Source organism: Ptychodera flava, chromosome 1 (genome assembly GCF_041260155.1).
Source record: "Ptychodera flava strain L36383 chromosome 1, AS_Pfla_20210202, whole genome shotgun sequence".
Classification (NCBI taxonomy): Eukaryota; Metazoa; Hemichordata; class Enteropneusta; family Ptychoderidae; genus Ptychodera; species Ptychodera flava.
The window spans coordinates 42,579,936-42,597,117 of NC_091928.1; the positions used below are offsets into that span (position 1 = coordinate 42,579,936).

The 17,182-nt window shown below is 38.1% G+C and overlaps 1 protein-coding gene across 2 annotated transcripts in view; it reads right to left on the reverse strand.

Moving 5' to 3' along the window:
* The window catches only part of LOC139138033 (serine/threonine-protein kinase 38-like), a 48,827-nt gene extending 33,011 nt beyond the window's left edge, over positions 1-15,816 (reverse strand). Inside the window, exons 1-2 of one of the 2 annotated variants that reach the window (XM_070706258.1) lie at positions 15,597-15,816; positions 9,673-9,898 (exon numbers count right to left, since the gene is read on the reverse strand). In XM_070706258.1, coding sequence (XP_070562359.1) covers positions 9,673-9,797 — 125 coding nt within the window. In that variant the 5' untranslated portion in view covers positions 9,798-9,898; positions 15,597-15,816. Of the gene's footprint in view, positions 1-9,672; positions 9,899-12,504; positions 12,720-15,596 lie in introns of those variants that run through there. The other variant, XM_070706265.1, reaches the window with a different exon arrangement.
* Between the last annotated feature and the right edge of the window lie 1,366 nt (positions 15,817-17,182).

The following is a 17,182-nucleotide window of genomic DNA, read 5'->3' on the forward strand; positions in this document are numbered from 1 at the left end:
TCCTGACTACGACATTAGTGTTTTCAAAGGGCCAACAAAAAGCAGATACTGTTCAAGTCCAGTGGGACCTCTCAAGAATGCAACCCGACAGAGTCTAAATGGTCATCCGTAAACACTTTCCAAATAACATACAACGTAATGACCATTAACTGTATTGTGTTACCAACAACGTAGACTCGATCGATTCTCGAAATTTTGCATCTGTAGTGCCATTGTCTGTACAGAACTGATTGACATGACGTTTTGTGATGATGAAATGCAATGTTGCATAAAGTGCTGCGGTCTGCTAAAGTCTAAAATGTTGCAATATCATGATAAATGTCACTTGCAAGCAGGTGCATATGTTTTATTTTGTCCTGCATTGAACCACGTTCAGGCAATGTAGTGCGGGCCAAGTACTTCGTTGTCATTGGGCGGCATTTCTCAATGCGTATTTGTTTACGCAGTCATGATTTTTTTTGCGTATTTCCGAACAATTTTGCGTAAAATACGCAGGATTTTGCATTAACGGAAACACTGCATGAGATGTTGAAAGCACTGTTGTTGTGGTTTAACCCAGCCCCACAGCTTCAGCAGATATCCAGAACTTGAAGGATGTCGCATTCCGTTGGATAACCCCCTCCTTTAATTGGGATAGCCTGGCTTCAACCCTTGTTTACTCTCTTGTCATTGGACCTCAACACGTGAGAATGGGGGCGTATTGGATGAACACCTAGTGGTTTGCCTATAGACTGCTTGTGTAACAAGGAAGTGAATGCACAGCACACATGTGGTCATGGCCACGAGGTCAAGCCTCATCCTTTTCCATGTGTGAAACCGAAAACACAAATGTAAACAGATTTATGGGAAAACATTGTCACCATTAAGGTGTGTCACATGTACACGCATGTAAACTTTGAAAACATGTAATGAAATACATGTATATTGACTTATTTGTCCATTAAGATATGACAGAAAAGCGGGTTTTCACAAAATATATTTCCCTTACTACAATAGTACAAAATCCCATAAAGAAGTCATATTTTCTATTCTGCACACCTACATGTACACTGTACATTTGTAACAAATACTGTACAGAAGTACTGGAGGTATTACATGTACGTGTAGTTTTCATGGAAAAATTTCACCTCCTGAACTACATGCACAGTACATGTAGAAAACGTACATCATCATACATGTAACTTCTACATGTATGATGCTCTTGTTACAATTTCGTTTACAAAATGAAATTCAAATAAATATAATGTGCATATTTGAAATCATCCAATATATAATTTAAACCCTTTAATAAACACAACACTTTTGGCACAACCCAAATTATTTTCAACGGTGTGGCTGGACCAATTCACCAGAAATTGGGGGTGATAAGTCTTACAGTTATCCCATACATCAAAACAATCTTTATCAAAACTACAAGTGACCTCGTGTACACTATATAAACAAATGTCCAACTCATACTTCCCTCACATTGCTTCAAGCGGTACATATACTTAATGCTTTGTTACCAGCATGGGATTTTCCAAAACCTGCCCTAACCTGGCAGCCTTGTGTTGCCTGTTTACTGCTGTGGTGCTATAATTACACTGTGTTCCTCTGTAGCTTTTTTGTGTGTGAATGCAGAAAAAGTGGGCCCCACCCAACTGTGTCTATACATACACCACATCACCTGAGTTGTCACACAAATAGGGGTAGTCCAGTGAACAAAATAAATAACGGCCATAAGGCGGAAAAGAAATAAAGAAATAGGTGACTAAGCTGGCGGAAACTGAAAACTTGATGATTTATATTAATAATGAAAATCTACAAGATTGACTGGATTTCTTGTTATGAAAGGTCAATTCAAGGGTAAGAGATAATCAAGGGAGCACAGTAAATTTTGGTTAAAAGTCTCAATTTCTACCACGGTACAGGAGGGACTGTGTTCCTACAGTGAGATATCCAGCTTTACTGTCGGAGGCAATAATAGTGTCTTATCAAAATTTTGAAATCAGTGTATGCTTTAAAAACATTGCTACAAGCATAAACTTCCTATTATGATATATAAATCACTAACAGCTCGTGTCCTACACTGTATTTGCATATATAAAATATGTTTTGTGTATAGCTCAGATAACTGTATTATGATATACAGTCTTTCTGTTCCGGTTCAAAAAGTTCCTTATAAACTGAGAAGTGGGGTATTTACAGTTAATTTTTTAGATGTCACCTGATTCAGCTTTCCAACATCACACTTCAAGCTTCAATTCAATTGTTTTTTTTTGCATCTTTGCCGGATGTGGGATTATTTTTGAATAGTAAAGTCAAACAAATATTTCATATAAAATGACACTCATAGCTAAAATCATATTTACTGTACTGCACTTTTCAGTCTCCAAATAAAGGTGATATATTTGCTACAGCAAATATGATCTCCGACGATTTATTAGGATCATGGTATATTATCAGCCAAGACTGGTGCACAGTTTGTCCATGTTTTGTTGAAATAGATGTAATATATCATAATAGATGTAATAGATGTAATATAACATAATACTGTAGATGTAATATATCATAATAGATGTAATATAATCTTTATTCCTGTAAGCTGTTTGTACTGGTTTTGTGAAAATCAGCTTAAATATTATTTCTTTCTTAAAAGAGGTACATATTGCAGAACTAACTGTCATTAAACAATATTTGGTAAATTTTTGACATATTTGCCCCAAAAAATTCAAACACATGGTGTATCCCTTGGCGATTGCATTTTAAGTTTCAGTGTTTCCTGGCATTGGAGGCTGTCACAGTAGACTAAACTCTCATGTCCCACTGGGCATGCTCAGTTGCACCTTGGTTTTGCTCAATTTTACTGCAAATGTCCCGACTCTCCCAATATTAAAATTCCATATTCATAGAGACAATCACTGGGCAATAAGGACAATCATTAAACCATTGCAACAAACACTGACACTGTGTCCTCAACCAGAACACACTGCCCTCCTATTCAACAGAGTATGGCTACCCTTCTACACTCAACTTTGACCCCAGCGTGGCATCTTGCACTGTCTCCTGACAATATCCAAGACCGTCATAAAAAGCCTAGGGCAGGCTCAAATTTAAAGCATCACTGAATATATCACACTTCAAGGCAGGGTAGCATGTTTGCAGCCTACAGCTTCACAATAAGGTGTCACACTGTAAAAGTGACAATAGTTAACATGAGAAATGAATCACTTGATGATGATGATGACATGCACAAAGGAAAACTGTCACTGCTCACTACAGAGAAGGGCTGATGTGTAGCACCTCGGAAGCTGTTATCCAATTGGGTGGCTGAATCTTACTGTTATAATTGAATAATACAAATAGACTCCCTAAGTTGCTGTGAATGGTGACAATCGACCAATCAGATATAACCATATACTGACATTTTGAAAGGAAGGAAAGTTTGAGCACAAGTGGATACCTTCCAGTTTTTTGTTCATATCACAGGGTTTGATTCATTCTAACGATGAGTGTGTGAATATATTTCTCCTCTTTATCCCTTTTACTCCTTTGCATACTTTTTAATCATGAAAACTGTGACAGTATGTCCATAGACAGTCTCACTTCTCACTGTCGTCTATGGTATGTCATGCTTCACTCATCATATGGAAAATGTAGAGATTCTTTGAAATCAAAAGGTGTTTGTCACTGAGAGCTCATTACCATTCTAATATATTTGCCAGGTATGACTCCTGGGTGTCTGTGACATGCATGGCCTAGCTACTTTCAGACTTGTCTCTGTTTCACCGCACTTTCAATTAAGAAATGCAATGAACAGAAAAATTACCAATCATCTGTGCAATAAGTTTTGATTGTTACTGTGTAATTCAAGCATATGCTATCAACTCTATAAGCACGGGAGTCATGCATCAAATGCAAGAACATCACTCATGTTGGTTGGTTTGTCTTAACAATATGAGCAGTGCTTTATCATCATATAGCGTACATTTTCAATCCTGACATCTCAGGAGAGCGTCACCTAGGTCTACAAACCCAATCAACAGCAATGGGGATGTGTACTGTACATGTATGAAAATCTGCTAGTGATTGGTTGATGCTGGAACTTAATTAACCCTTTGAGAGCTGTAATTTTTTCCCTCCAAAATTTTAGTGCAACATTTTACCACTTTTTGTGACTTTTTCTGTAAATTTTTTGATAATTTTGGACCAAATGGACCTCATTTTTCATTGGCTACATACAGTCTTTGATCAAAATTTAATGAAGTCTGAACAAAAATTCAGTGGTTATATTTTATCAAGGCAACAGAAATTGACTTTGGCACTCAAAGGGTTAATGAATACAGTGAGTGTGTTACCTCAACTGCTGTCCCCTAAAAAAGATGAAACGTGAGGACTCTTAAGGAATTAAGAAATTTCTCCACACTAAATTGACTTATTTTTCCTCTGCCAAGGATAATATAAGGACAATCATACATGAATTCACAGCTCCATGCAACTTACAGAAAACTAGTACATAAATAAAACAATTTCCATGTATCGAGTTTTATGTATTGACAACCTTTTGATAAACATGAGAAATGGATATTCGAAGTACATGAACTTGATATGTGTAACTTTTATTTTTATTGACATGTATTTTTTTCTGATTAAATGGAAATGTTTGCATGTATGCTATCTCCCAAAATCATTTTGATAAGACTGATGAATACACTGAACAAGTTTAGAAATCATCATAGTCTTAGGGGGTTTCATTTCAAAGAATTACAGCAGCCTCCCCCCCCCCCCCCTCCCCCCCTCCATGGACACTCCATTGCATGTACCGGTACTTGTACAGTATGCTATCTCCAAAAATCACTTTGGCAAGACTGGAAAATACTGAGACCACGCTGAACAAGTTTACAAATCAACAAAGTCCTAGAGGGTCCTATTTCAAAGAGATACAACATGGCCCCCTAAGGATACTCCATTGCTTTCATAATGGAGGCCCTGTCTTCTTTTATATGTGAGATAGCTTAGAATAAAAGACTTGGTTGAATTATTAACTCAAGTGGTGCAAAATGTGATAACCTGCTGTTGGACCACTGCATTCACGATAACTTCCTCTTACACAGAGTAATTTCCTACAGTTATTTGTTAGAAAGGGGAAATCTAAAACATCCTGTCTTCGCAGTATAAAGCAAAACGCCCTGTTGTCATGAAGAATCTCACATTAAGATATAATACTGTGGGTTGTACTATATGGTATGAGTGCACTGGTCACTCATGACATTGCACCATGCATGGCCACACTGCTGAGACAGCAAAACACTGCACAGCTACATGTAATGGTTTGGTCAAACTTGGTGACCACTGATCTTGTCTCTCTCTGTACTACTACATGTAGACATACATGTAACTAACAATAGGATGACCCCAGTGACCTTCCAGAATGCAGAAGCTACACTCCAAAATAGCCACACAGCAGGGTTTGCATTTAAAAGGTCACGACCCCAATGTTTCCAGCGTGTCCTGACGGCATGTCACAAATCTTGTGTTGCTTCCCATCACTGATTATCACCGCATCTGTCTTTTCATCAGAGGTTGCATGTGACTGATTGTAATTTCGACAACTTTATATTTATACATCTTATTACCGTGACTGCATTAATACTGATAAAGTAACTAGTACAAACTACACCAGTTTGTAAACGGGAGAATGTATGCCGTAATGATGAGCAGTTCCAGTAGTAAGCGATGTGCTCTGAACGTATGCCACCTCTAAATCAAATACTGTATATGAGAATGATGGCAGCATGTGGTACGATGATATGCCACAGGAACGCTAGATGAAAAAGGCCTTACGGAAGCCATGTGACTCCTCACGGACGTTTGCAGGATTTTGGTAGTAACTTTAGAATCACATGTACAGTAGTCCGGTACTTGTCCTGTTGTTTTGTAGAAATCATATGGGAAATATGTACACTTCTTACTCCAGTGAACCCATATGATTCCTGTGGGATATTTTTACATTGGGGAAATGTACGACCAAAAAACCCATTAAAGACTGTGGATTATTAATTAACCTTTTAGATGCATTTAAGATTCTAAAGCTGAAAGTTAATTTTTAGCCCTACTGAACAGAAAAAGCCTAAAATTTTCTGCTTTGCTGAAACTGAAACCAAAAATGCCTGTGTAAAGTTCTGTCAAACACAAGATAAGACTGAAATTTTGAAATCTAGAGGTTTGTATCCCAACTGTTCATGCAAAGCAGAATTTCAAATAAAGATTATGAAAAGGCAGATGAGATACAGTATGCATTTCTTTTCTGGATTGATCTGAAAGTGTTGTTTTCAGCTGCGTCAAGCAACAGCACTGGAGGAGCACAAACGACATCAAGGATGCTAATTTTCTGTAACAGTGACTAGCAATACCACTATACATGTACATGTAAACCCTTGCAAAACACAAGCATCGAATGTCATGCCTGTATACCATGATCATAGATGTGACTTGACCCTACAGATTGATACATTACAACTCTGAAAAGTTACAACGGGGCCACAGTGGATATTGGAAAAGTTCACACTGAACTACGCGTATGCCAATCGACTTCAGAGAACGACCTATGAACTTTGATTATTATACCGGTAGGTTTGAGGACAGACACAATCTGACAGCTCTCTGTGTTTATCAACATGACTCAGGGAAAGAGGTTTTTTACAAACACAGTTTACGAGCCACTCATAATTCATCTTAAATTAGACCAACCACTTCAGTATTAACATTTATTTCGTGAGGAGCAACCAGGTTACACACAGCTATTCTGCATGTACCTTGATAACCCATAGAAACACCTCTTTTTTGAGTGTCTGTAGATTTTCTTAGATTGCATCAACAGTTATGTACTGTAATGTCTCAGTGACATCTAACAGATTATCCTATATTGAATAAGATTTCTGCTTGAAATAGTTAAGTGGTGTTTCAACATGGTCTTTGACATGCTACGTTATCATTATCATTATCATCATCATCCTGATGATCAGCATCATCATAAAATCATCACTATCATCATAGAATCATATATACTGTGCAGTATAAGCTATTTTGACATGCTAATTAATATGACTACAATGTGTGTTCTGCTCCTGTAATTAACATAGAAAATTTTTGTATGAGTAGGTTGGCTGCAAGAAATTTCAAAAAATTCCTAAATGACTGATAGTGTTCAGAAATCTTAAAAGATTGTAAATGTATGGGACAGGCAAGGTGATTATATCTACATGTAAATGTATATATGAACTGGAGCATATTGTAACCATACATGTACATGTACCACCTTACCCTCCAAATATCACCTAGTGACTGAAACCCATTCTTTACAATGCTATTATTGGACTGGAATACTGCTAAATGGGGGAGAGAGGGTGAAATATACGCACTGAAAGGTTATGCTTTACCGCACATTGTCAGTGGTTGCTATACTGGTGCACAGTAACCACTCTACAAATTTTGTATTCTGAAGGCGTCTTGTTTGTACAGTGTGTGATTTACGTGTTCTAGCACGCTGTATTCTCAGAAGTGAACATGGTACACCTACAGCGATAAGATAACTGAAAATAATTAATCACAGCATACAGAAAGCATGTCACTGGAAAAAAAGAGGCATCGCTAAGAATCATTATTATAAAATCATAATTTCTCCTTGATATATTTTGCTATGGTGAAAGAATCTGAAATTACGGAAGTTTGATTTACTTTAAACAGTGTTCTGCCTGTGACCCCTGTCTACAGACTAATGACATGAAATCACAACATTTCTGGTTCCACACACAAGTTAGCTTCTCTTGGCAGAAGTTCAAATCTGTGTTAATGATATGCATTATTTCTTAACCAGGGCTTTGTGTAACTAACTGTACCTGGTAGCAATTAATCTCACTATACCCCTCTCCCCATATACTCCCATTAAAATAAAATGTTTACTTCTCGGTGGAATTTAAATGTTCATACAGGATTGTTGAACTCCGCAGGTTCCCTGTGCTAGGCTACTGGCAAGCTGTTTGCCTCAAAGGTTTATAAGTTTGTTCCATGCTTACAATACCTTTTTTTCAGTTTTCAGTGATTCAAACCTTTGACCTTTGACCTTGCCCAAATTTTGTACAATCCCCCAAGAGTGTTTTTTTTTTAATTTATCAGTTCTTGGTACAGGATGACTAGCAATAGCATAAATACATAAATTTATTAAAAAATGCCAATGTTGCTGCTTGTGGTGTGGTCTTCCGCAAAAATAAATAAATTTATACCTTTCAAAAGAATCATATGAGGATTTCTGTACATGTCACAATGTTTAGAGAGGGGTCGTTTGGCAGGGTGGGCTATCCTCCACGTCTGACGAGTTCATTAAATATTAACAACTGATCAAAGAAGGGTGCATGTATATCCTGAGTGAAAAGATTTGATGAATCATAAATTACCATGTGCAAACTGAAATCGTGACAAATTTGGGTTGTGAAGTATGTTATAGCGTGCACATGTCAAGTTATAGCGATAATATCTAATTTGGTTTAAAGTCTGGGACGCCTGCCCCTCCCTAAAAACAGACGTTCAGTATGTTGCTACTCTGAAGAAAGAGCGATACATTGCAGGGATGGAAAAGTTCATTTTGCTCTTGGTAATCAGAAGACCTATGTTTAAATATTTTTGACTGGCAACTCTGTGCACTTTGATGTCATACAATGTACATGTATACCAGTATGACGCTATCTTTCCAATTGTATAACCATCAGAATGGCAAAGTAAGGGGCCTAGGATAACGAAAAGAGGTGTATTTCTGATGAGAAGAACTGAACAGACAGCAAATTGTTTCAACCGATTTGAAATTTGGTGGTTACCAAGCCTTGCAAGGTGTGAATGAGATAGGCACCAGGGATGTAGAAGATACATGTACATGTAGCCGGCATCCGATAAAAACAACTGGCTGTCAGCTAAAATTTGCCGGCTGTGAAAATTTAGTTTTAGTAAAATATCAGGACAATTTGCACAAACTTTTTATGCACATGCACTACTTGTAACCGCCTGTTCTTTTATTTTTGCCACCTGTAACCAAAATTTTCTACATCCCTGGGCACACACGTACACAGAACAATACTAGTAGATGGACTACATTATGTACGTCAAGAAATACATTGTGTATGGCCCTTTAATCATGGGCATGACAATCAAATGCCTGTGTATGGGTACATGTACATTACTGTAATGGCAAGATTGTAGCGGGTAGAAGCCATAAGTTTTGAACACTACAACAATGCAACCTTTGCATGCATGTAACACCAGCATAACTCTACACTGTCTGGATCATGTACTTGGTACAACTGGTGCTAAATTATCTTCATTTCATAGAAGAACAACAACTTGTACATGTAGATTATTCACACATAAACTCTCACATGGTCCCTCTTGATGTGATAACACTAAACAGCTCCATGTACAGCAGGGTCTTTTAACATTAAAGATACTGTAATTATTTACATATCAGTATCCGTATATGTGCCAAGGTGTGTACATGCATACTGTACATGTAGATGTACGTGTATATCAGTATATACACAGAGACAAGCAAGTCAACCAACAACGGTACTTGCTCATCCTTGGACCAGCATCCACATACACTGTACAGTACCATGTATCTGAAAAGAAAGTCGTGCAACCACTGACCTGTTTAATCTTTCCTCGTTCTGAAACACAAGGTTGGTGTAGAAGTTCTCCAACGTCACTTTGGCTTTGGTCACTTTATCCGAGGTGTGCTGACTTATTCGGTGCTCTGTAAGCGGCACAGACATGGTGGCGATGTCGTGGATGACGCGGGCATCAACGTTGCCGTTGTTGTTGTTGTGGTGCGTGGGTGATGGTTACTTCTGTTCAGTTTTCAGGTACTGACAACCTGTGTGGGGGGAATTAGAAAAGACCAGGTTAATGATTACTGGAAATGACAGACACGAGCCACGATCTTTTTTCTTTCTTTCTTTTTTTTTTATGCCAACAGCTCATTGGTGTCTGGCTAGACGCCAGCAAAAGACACAAAGGTCATCCTGGGCCTTTTCTATTGATCAACCAGGGCAAGAAGACACTACGCTGTGGTGCTTAGTCAAGGTGTTTCACATATGTGTAAAATAAAAGGACACAAATCTACAGTACCCCTCTCTCGCAATTTTCTAGGGGACATAACTCTAACCTAACACACAAATTTCAATCAATGACTGACTGAGGACTAAGATGTCCTGCTGAAGCCACACTGTACTGTACAGTATGATTTACGTATGACATGCCGTCCATTATGTACGCAATCTCAGATTGTCTGTTATAATGCAAATGTGACAGACAGAATGACGCATTGCCTTATCACTGTATCAAGGTCCCAAGGCACCAAGAAAGATCGTGAAAACCATAAAAATTGTACAGTATTTGGCAAAGAAAGTGCAATTTTTATGGTTCTTACATGACCAGATGTAACTGTGACACAGGCACACATAGTAATTCTCAGTTTCGCATGATTGGTTGCCACGATGCCATACCTGTGGTACCTATCGTACCAGAACCCTTATTATCAAACTCTTCAAAGTGGGTGGGACTAGCTTCATTCACCATCTCTGACCCCCAATATCTCAAAAGTGTTTACGGAACTAAAGTGCACTGAAATTGTGGTTGGCTGTGCATTGATGTGAAAGCTATACAAGCAAAGAGAAAGAATCAGAAATTATCAAAACAGAGTGAATTACATGTACATGTATGTATGTGTTTCTCAAGCATTTACGATGCAGAAGGACTGTCTTATAGTTTCTGTAAGGTGTCTACCGGTACATGTAGCTATGCATTACTAACAAATATGCCTTCTGTAAGTGTTTTGAAAGAATTATGATAATGGACCGTAATATTGCTGATCTATGATACCACAGTCTCGATTTTTTTCATATTTTCACTTCACAATAAAGGTCAAGTCTGTAAGTCAATAGTACAAGTTTTTCTGCTGATGTTGTGTCATTAATACTGCTGCAACTGGACTCTTACAAAATTGTCATTTGTTCATTGAGTGGCATTCTTTCTCTGGCTTGTAATAGCTTTGATATCAATGCCACGGCTAACCATCATTTCAGTGTGCTCTTTTCTACTGATGATACAACTCCAAAATTCTTACAAATTTAAAGTTCACATCACTTGCTGACACTACATGTGAGTGTCACTTGTACTGTTGTACAACCCAGTTTACGCTGTCAGTTATATTTTACCTCAGCGTTTTGAGCTATGACCTCGTGGGAGAAAGAGGAAATTCTGGTCTAGTGGAAATGTGGGTGGAAGAGATGGGGGCCTGGAAGACAGAATGCAAATTACATGTACATGTAGATGGTCTACTGATATTCAATCAGCCATCTACAATTCATTTCTGTACATCACATGATATAAATCAGAAAAAGATTAATATTTTCCTTCAGAGTGTTAAACAAACAGCCAAAGATAATAAATTACACATTTCCTGTATCTTTCACAAGAAACATGACATTTTCAGCAAAGAATGTTTGGAGAAGTGAAAGTATTTGATAACTAGCTGCAGCAGAGGAAATCACTTTTTTGGTATTATAGAACAATGTACATCATCAGATGTATAATTATTCTTTAACTCCATGAAAGGACAAAGTAAATGCATTTAGTCATGGTCACTGTAGGGACGCGATTTGCATTTCGTATGAGGTACATATACTGTAGAACTGAAAAGAGAACTCAGTAAGCCAATTCTATGTTCAGTCACATGTACAGGGAATACGTCACATATGATAAGTCTTTGTATACTATAAGAAATATACATGCACTGTACTTCTGCAGAGAGACAGGGTTCGAACATGTGGCAAAGCAAAACACACAAAGGAGAGAGTACCAATCGTGGTCCCTCCACAAAATTTGTAGAGTGACCGTGTACCAACCAATGCACAAGACAAAGGCTGAACTGCAGCAAATATCAATGATAGATGTTATTGTTAATATACAAAACACGATGACTACATTACTCTACTCTGTGGTTTTATTCATACCAAAAATAATGTGAGTGGAAAGTCAAAAGTTTGAAGTCAACCCAGTGAGAGTGGAGTTCAGCCAGTACTGAAAAAAATTTCTGATCGAAATGAAAAACAGGAACACCAGACTAGATGCACAAAGAGATGTGGTTCATTTGACACCATGGTTGTAAACAAAAGAGACGAGAGAGAAGTATTTCAGAGTTTGAGATCACCAAAACAGAAACAGACTACCACACACCTACATGTAAGTCAATCTTTTGTGTTGAAAAAACTCACTGGCATTTATAATAGTACCAGGACAAACTAAAACTCTAAACTACAGTCTGTTATGCCGCTCAAAATAACCTTCTAAACTCCGTAACTTACCTAGTAACAGTAACCTAGCAAGTACCGGTATGTAGAAGAAGACTCAAAAGTGCCAACTGTAAAATCTGTACATGTAATAACAAAACACCATAATGGGTAATAATATTGATATTACCTTACACTCAGCGGAATAATCTACTGTCTAGTTTGTATCAATGCAGTGTCGATTTTCTCAGCTACTGGCTGAACAGAAGAGTCACAACAAACTTACGATGCACTTGGATGAACCTGGTAAGACGGATCAATCAGTCAGTGTTCTCTACAGTGTCTGGTACTGGGACCTTGGTCTGAATCACAACAGAGTTCACTTCGGCCCACCAACAATAACTCATAAAGGTCCTTGGCACCAGGCACGTTTAAGAACTGACGTCACTGATAAGGACAATCTAACGCAAGCAATTCAGCGAAGTGAAAAGATCCTGTCATTGAAGAAGGAAGTGGAGTACAATTCAGGATTTATCAGAAAAACTCCATGTCAAATCAATAGGCTATTGCCCTCTCGCCCTAACAAATCTTCCTTTTTCCCCATGTACACCACTGAACTGACATCAAACTATGACAGAATGAAGCTGTCCCATTCACAAGTGTTTTGCCTCAGACTGGTCAAGCCAGCAGTTTGAATAGCATCACTGCCATGAGCACAGACTTGACATTCGTGACCAATCAATTCAACACTCTCCCCGAAAATAATAGTTCAAAGGTCATACCCTTCACTTTCCATACTGTACAATGTATGTTGACAATTCTAACAATAAGTTCTGGATGATGTCCCTCTCTTGTCCAGCCTTGAAATACAAAAGGCAAATCTACATACAATAGCATAACACCACACAAGTGAGTTCAAACACCTGTGTGCCACAGGTAGACAAATATGGTGAATTTTCCTTTCCTCTAAAACCACCTGGAAAGTGTGCATATCCCAGGTCCCTGGTTCTGTCTCTCTATGTTTGTTTCACCTGAAAGAAAATTCTGCAAAGTTCTTCACTTAATGTAATTTTTTTAAAATTTACATAACAAAAATGTCACCTTATCTTTCACCAATTTCTGTTACACAGATCATACACAACTGCACAAGGCCATTTTATCTGGCACGTCACTGGCACTTCAGCATAATAAACATGAAGATTATTCAGTTTAATCCTTTGAGTGCTGTAATTTTTCCCACTAAAATTTTAGTCCAACATTTTAACAATTTTTATGAATTTTTCTGTAATCTTTTTGATTACTTTGGTCCAAACAGACATCATATTTCATTGGCTACAGGTTTTCATCAAAATTGTGGCAAAAATCTGAAAAAAAAAATTTATAGGTGACAAAAGTTAACTTTGGCGCTCAAAGGATTAACCAATAGATTTTACAGCCATATGTGATAAATGTATGTACTGAAGCTACAGTGTATGACATAGAAATGAAGGCCTGATTGCAAAAGCACATTTCTTTTATTAGTGTGCACCTTTTTTTCACAAAATGTTTCCCACTGGTCAAGTGTTAGACAAGATACGTGACTTTGGAAGTTTTTGGATTTACTTCTGATGAATGCTTTCAGGGCCAGCTGAAGTGACAATGAGAAAGAGGACACAAAAGATGGAGTAGTAGAAAAGGAGTTAAGATTATCAATATCATTTTGACCATACATTTTGTACAGCCTACCCACTTACTTGAAGTTGAACCACATTTAATTGAGGTTTTCTGTCCTTTTTTCTAAATACAAACCGAAATTACCATTTTGGGTACTCTACCAATAGAGAAGTCGGAAAATCATCGCACAATCCCAAGCACTCCACTATTTTACAACTTGCAGAAAAGTGGGCAGTGTGTAGCCCATAAGACATAAATCTTTGTTCAGTTTTGGCGAGTATTCAATGGTAGATAAGAAATGGCATATGAGGCACATAAAAAAAACAAGTGCTGATAATAGATTTAGATACCCAAACCTAGGTATTTCACAGATTGTGAAGGTAGGTTTGTTAGCCATGTAGCTTGTGTTATATGTAACGAATCTTGTCCATTTATTTTGCACCTGTTTTAAGTCGCCCTCACATTCTTGTCCAGGTTGTAGACATCAGACAGTGAATTTTTGTGGTTTTTCATTTTCATAATTGGTAATCTCAAACTGCCATTTTCAGAACTAATGAACTTTTACCCAAGTCTTCAGAAACACATAACGACACATCAAATGACTAACCAAAGACAAAAGTTGTCCAGAGGCAGAAATACGAGTATTTGGTGGCAGAACCACTACTGCACCAGTCTCAAACCCAGACAAGAGAACAGCCATTTTGTTTACAGACAATCCCTATCGGTTACTGTACATCACGTGCTCTCGAGCACCTGCCCATGTGCGTGAACATGAAACCAGGTTATCGGCAGACGAAAACTTTCGTTGTAAAACACAAATTTTCGTTTGCTCGTTCTGCCGTTTAGCTGACGATGACGGTGCAAACTAAGCGCGTCGTCACGGAAGCTGGCATAGTGTAGTCTGTCTGCCTGTACTTGTCGGCGACGAAAACAACTTGGCGCAGTGTTTATTATTTCCTCAATGACGGATTTATCGCGCGAAAGGTGGTGTGATAAACGTAATAAACATAACAATAGAACCCCACAATAGCCTATTTACTCGCCTTTTGTTGGCTCTCACCTAGCAGCTGCGAATGATAGCGGGTCAATTTTCGTGTCAGACGGGTACATATCAGGCATTTAATTTTTCGAGTGTTGCCGATGGCGAAACAAAAGGCGTGAGAACAGCTTTTCAGATTTGGCGGCAGTCTGTAGGATGTGTACCGGACGGAGTCAAGCTGTTCCAAGCCGCTGACCGGAAATACCGCGACAATCAGCTGTTTGCATACATGTACTGCAGCGTCAAGTTCTCGCCATCTCTACGCAGTATACATGTACTGCCTTTTTGAGAGACACTCTATATGTCACTAAGGTTATTATTCTCCTTAATTTTCGTAAACTCGCAAACAAAATATCTGGATTGATGGCAAAACATGCAAGGGTGCGTTCTGAACACTATATGACTATATGCGCGAAGTACCAAAATTGACTCATACCATACGTTCACATACCACTAAAATTTATCGACTCCGGACGCACGGCATGCGGCAATAATAGCTAACCAACCGTACGAAAGGCGGTATTTGAAAACTCATTTCGTCAAATTGAGTAACAGCTTTCAGAATATTTGTCTGTATATTCTGAACTTACCTCACATTTACGAGAAGCTTGCGTACTGTAATTCCTTGACACCGTTTATCCAAAGGCAAGTGTCAACACACAGCTCAGTTCGGCGCTGCTGGGACCTCGACCGAATGACTCTGTAGTCACCTATGTATTGCTCTCGGGTCAAGAAAGTAGTTCCATAAACAGAACCTCATCTATGGAAAATAAACCTCGGTATTTTCATCTCTCGTCATCATCAGTATGGCTTTGTATGAAATACGTTGATAATTCTGATTAATTAAGTGATTCTTTTCGAAATTTAACGAAATTAATGCACGTGCACGCGTAGTGATCCTTACAGGTGTACAAACAGTCGAGCGATACATATTAGTTACCCTCAAGGCCCAACTCATCTATGAAACTGATTGCGGAAATTTAGCACTATTATTACTAATGACGTGTAGTCTTTGATAAATATTTACTTAAATCTTCCTGTTTCGCATGGTGTTACCTGAATGCATCTTCAATTTGACACCTTGTCACGTGACTGGTCTTGTCACAAGTTTAAAGGTCATCTCGGGACACGGCAACATGCCACTTTAAATTTCTCTTCAGAAAACGTCATTGTTTTACAACAGTGCCTCCACAAAGGCTTTCTTTTTGATTGTTGATCGATCTAAAAATTATGTGCACTTTGAATTTGAGCCTACAAAGCTTCGAAGTTGAAGAAATGCATAATTAAACAATAGCATTGCCTTTGTTTCATGACAAAAACAAAAGCTCACACACATTCACTGGTTCTTTACGGTTATCCACGATAAGCTTTAACAACAATAATTCACTAACAGTGCGTAAAATTGATGTGTCCTCCTTTATACCCAACGTTCACGTCGTATGCAACAGTTGCTGGATGACCATGGCCTTCATTCCACGATCCACGCGATTGTCTTCTGCTCTATATTTCTCCAATTTCACGATCACCTCAGCACTCATTGAAGTTTATTCCTTCAATTTTAATACTCTGTTTTGATATATTATATGCCCACAGGCTTGGGCCAAGTCTACAAGTCCCCCTCGGTGAAGTGTATTTTTACATAGGGGAGGGAGGCTGTCAGTTTAACAAACTCACTGAAATGAGTAAATTTGAGAAAAACACAACGAACCTGCGTCTTTCGAATCCTGCAGATTGGGTAACTATGCGTTGCATTTAGGGATGGGCCATTAGATCTTGGGAGGGGGTGTGTAGAGCAGTAATTTGTAATACTTTCGTAATTTGTAATACTGCAGTAAATTGTAATAAAATTTTGAGGTAATTTGTAATACTGCGGTAAATTGTGATAAACTTTGGAGTAATTTGTAATAATTGAACTAGCGCAATTTGTAATAAAATTTGGAGTAATTTGTAATAACAATCACTGCAGTGATTTGTAAAGAAATTTGGAGTAAATTGTAATAAAGCTTTTTCGATGAACCAATCTCTAATTTGAATGGTGGTACTAGTCAGTGAGCAGACGCTGATTGCGTATCCTTTTATTTCGAGCAAACATGTTTTCTTTTAATCATGTTTTAGCAAAGTTTTAGCCAAGTGTTTGACTTGGAGGAGAACTCCACTAATGCGAGAACCTGGGATT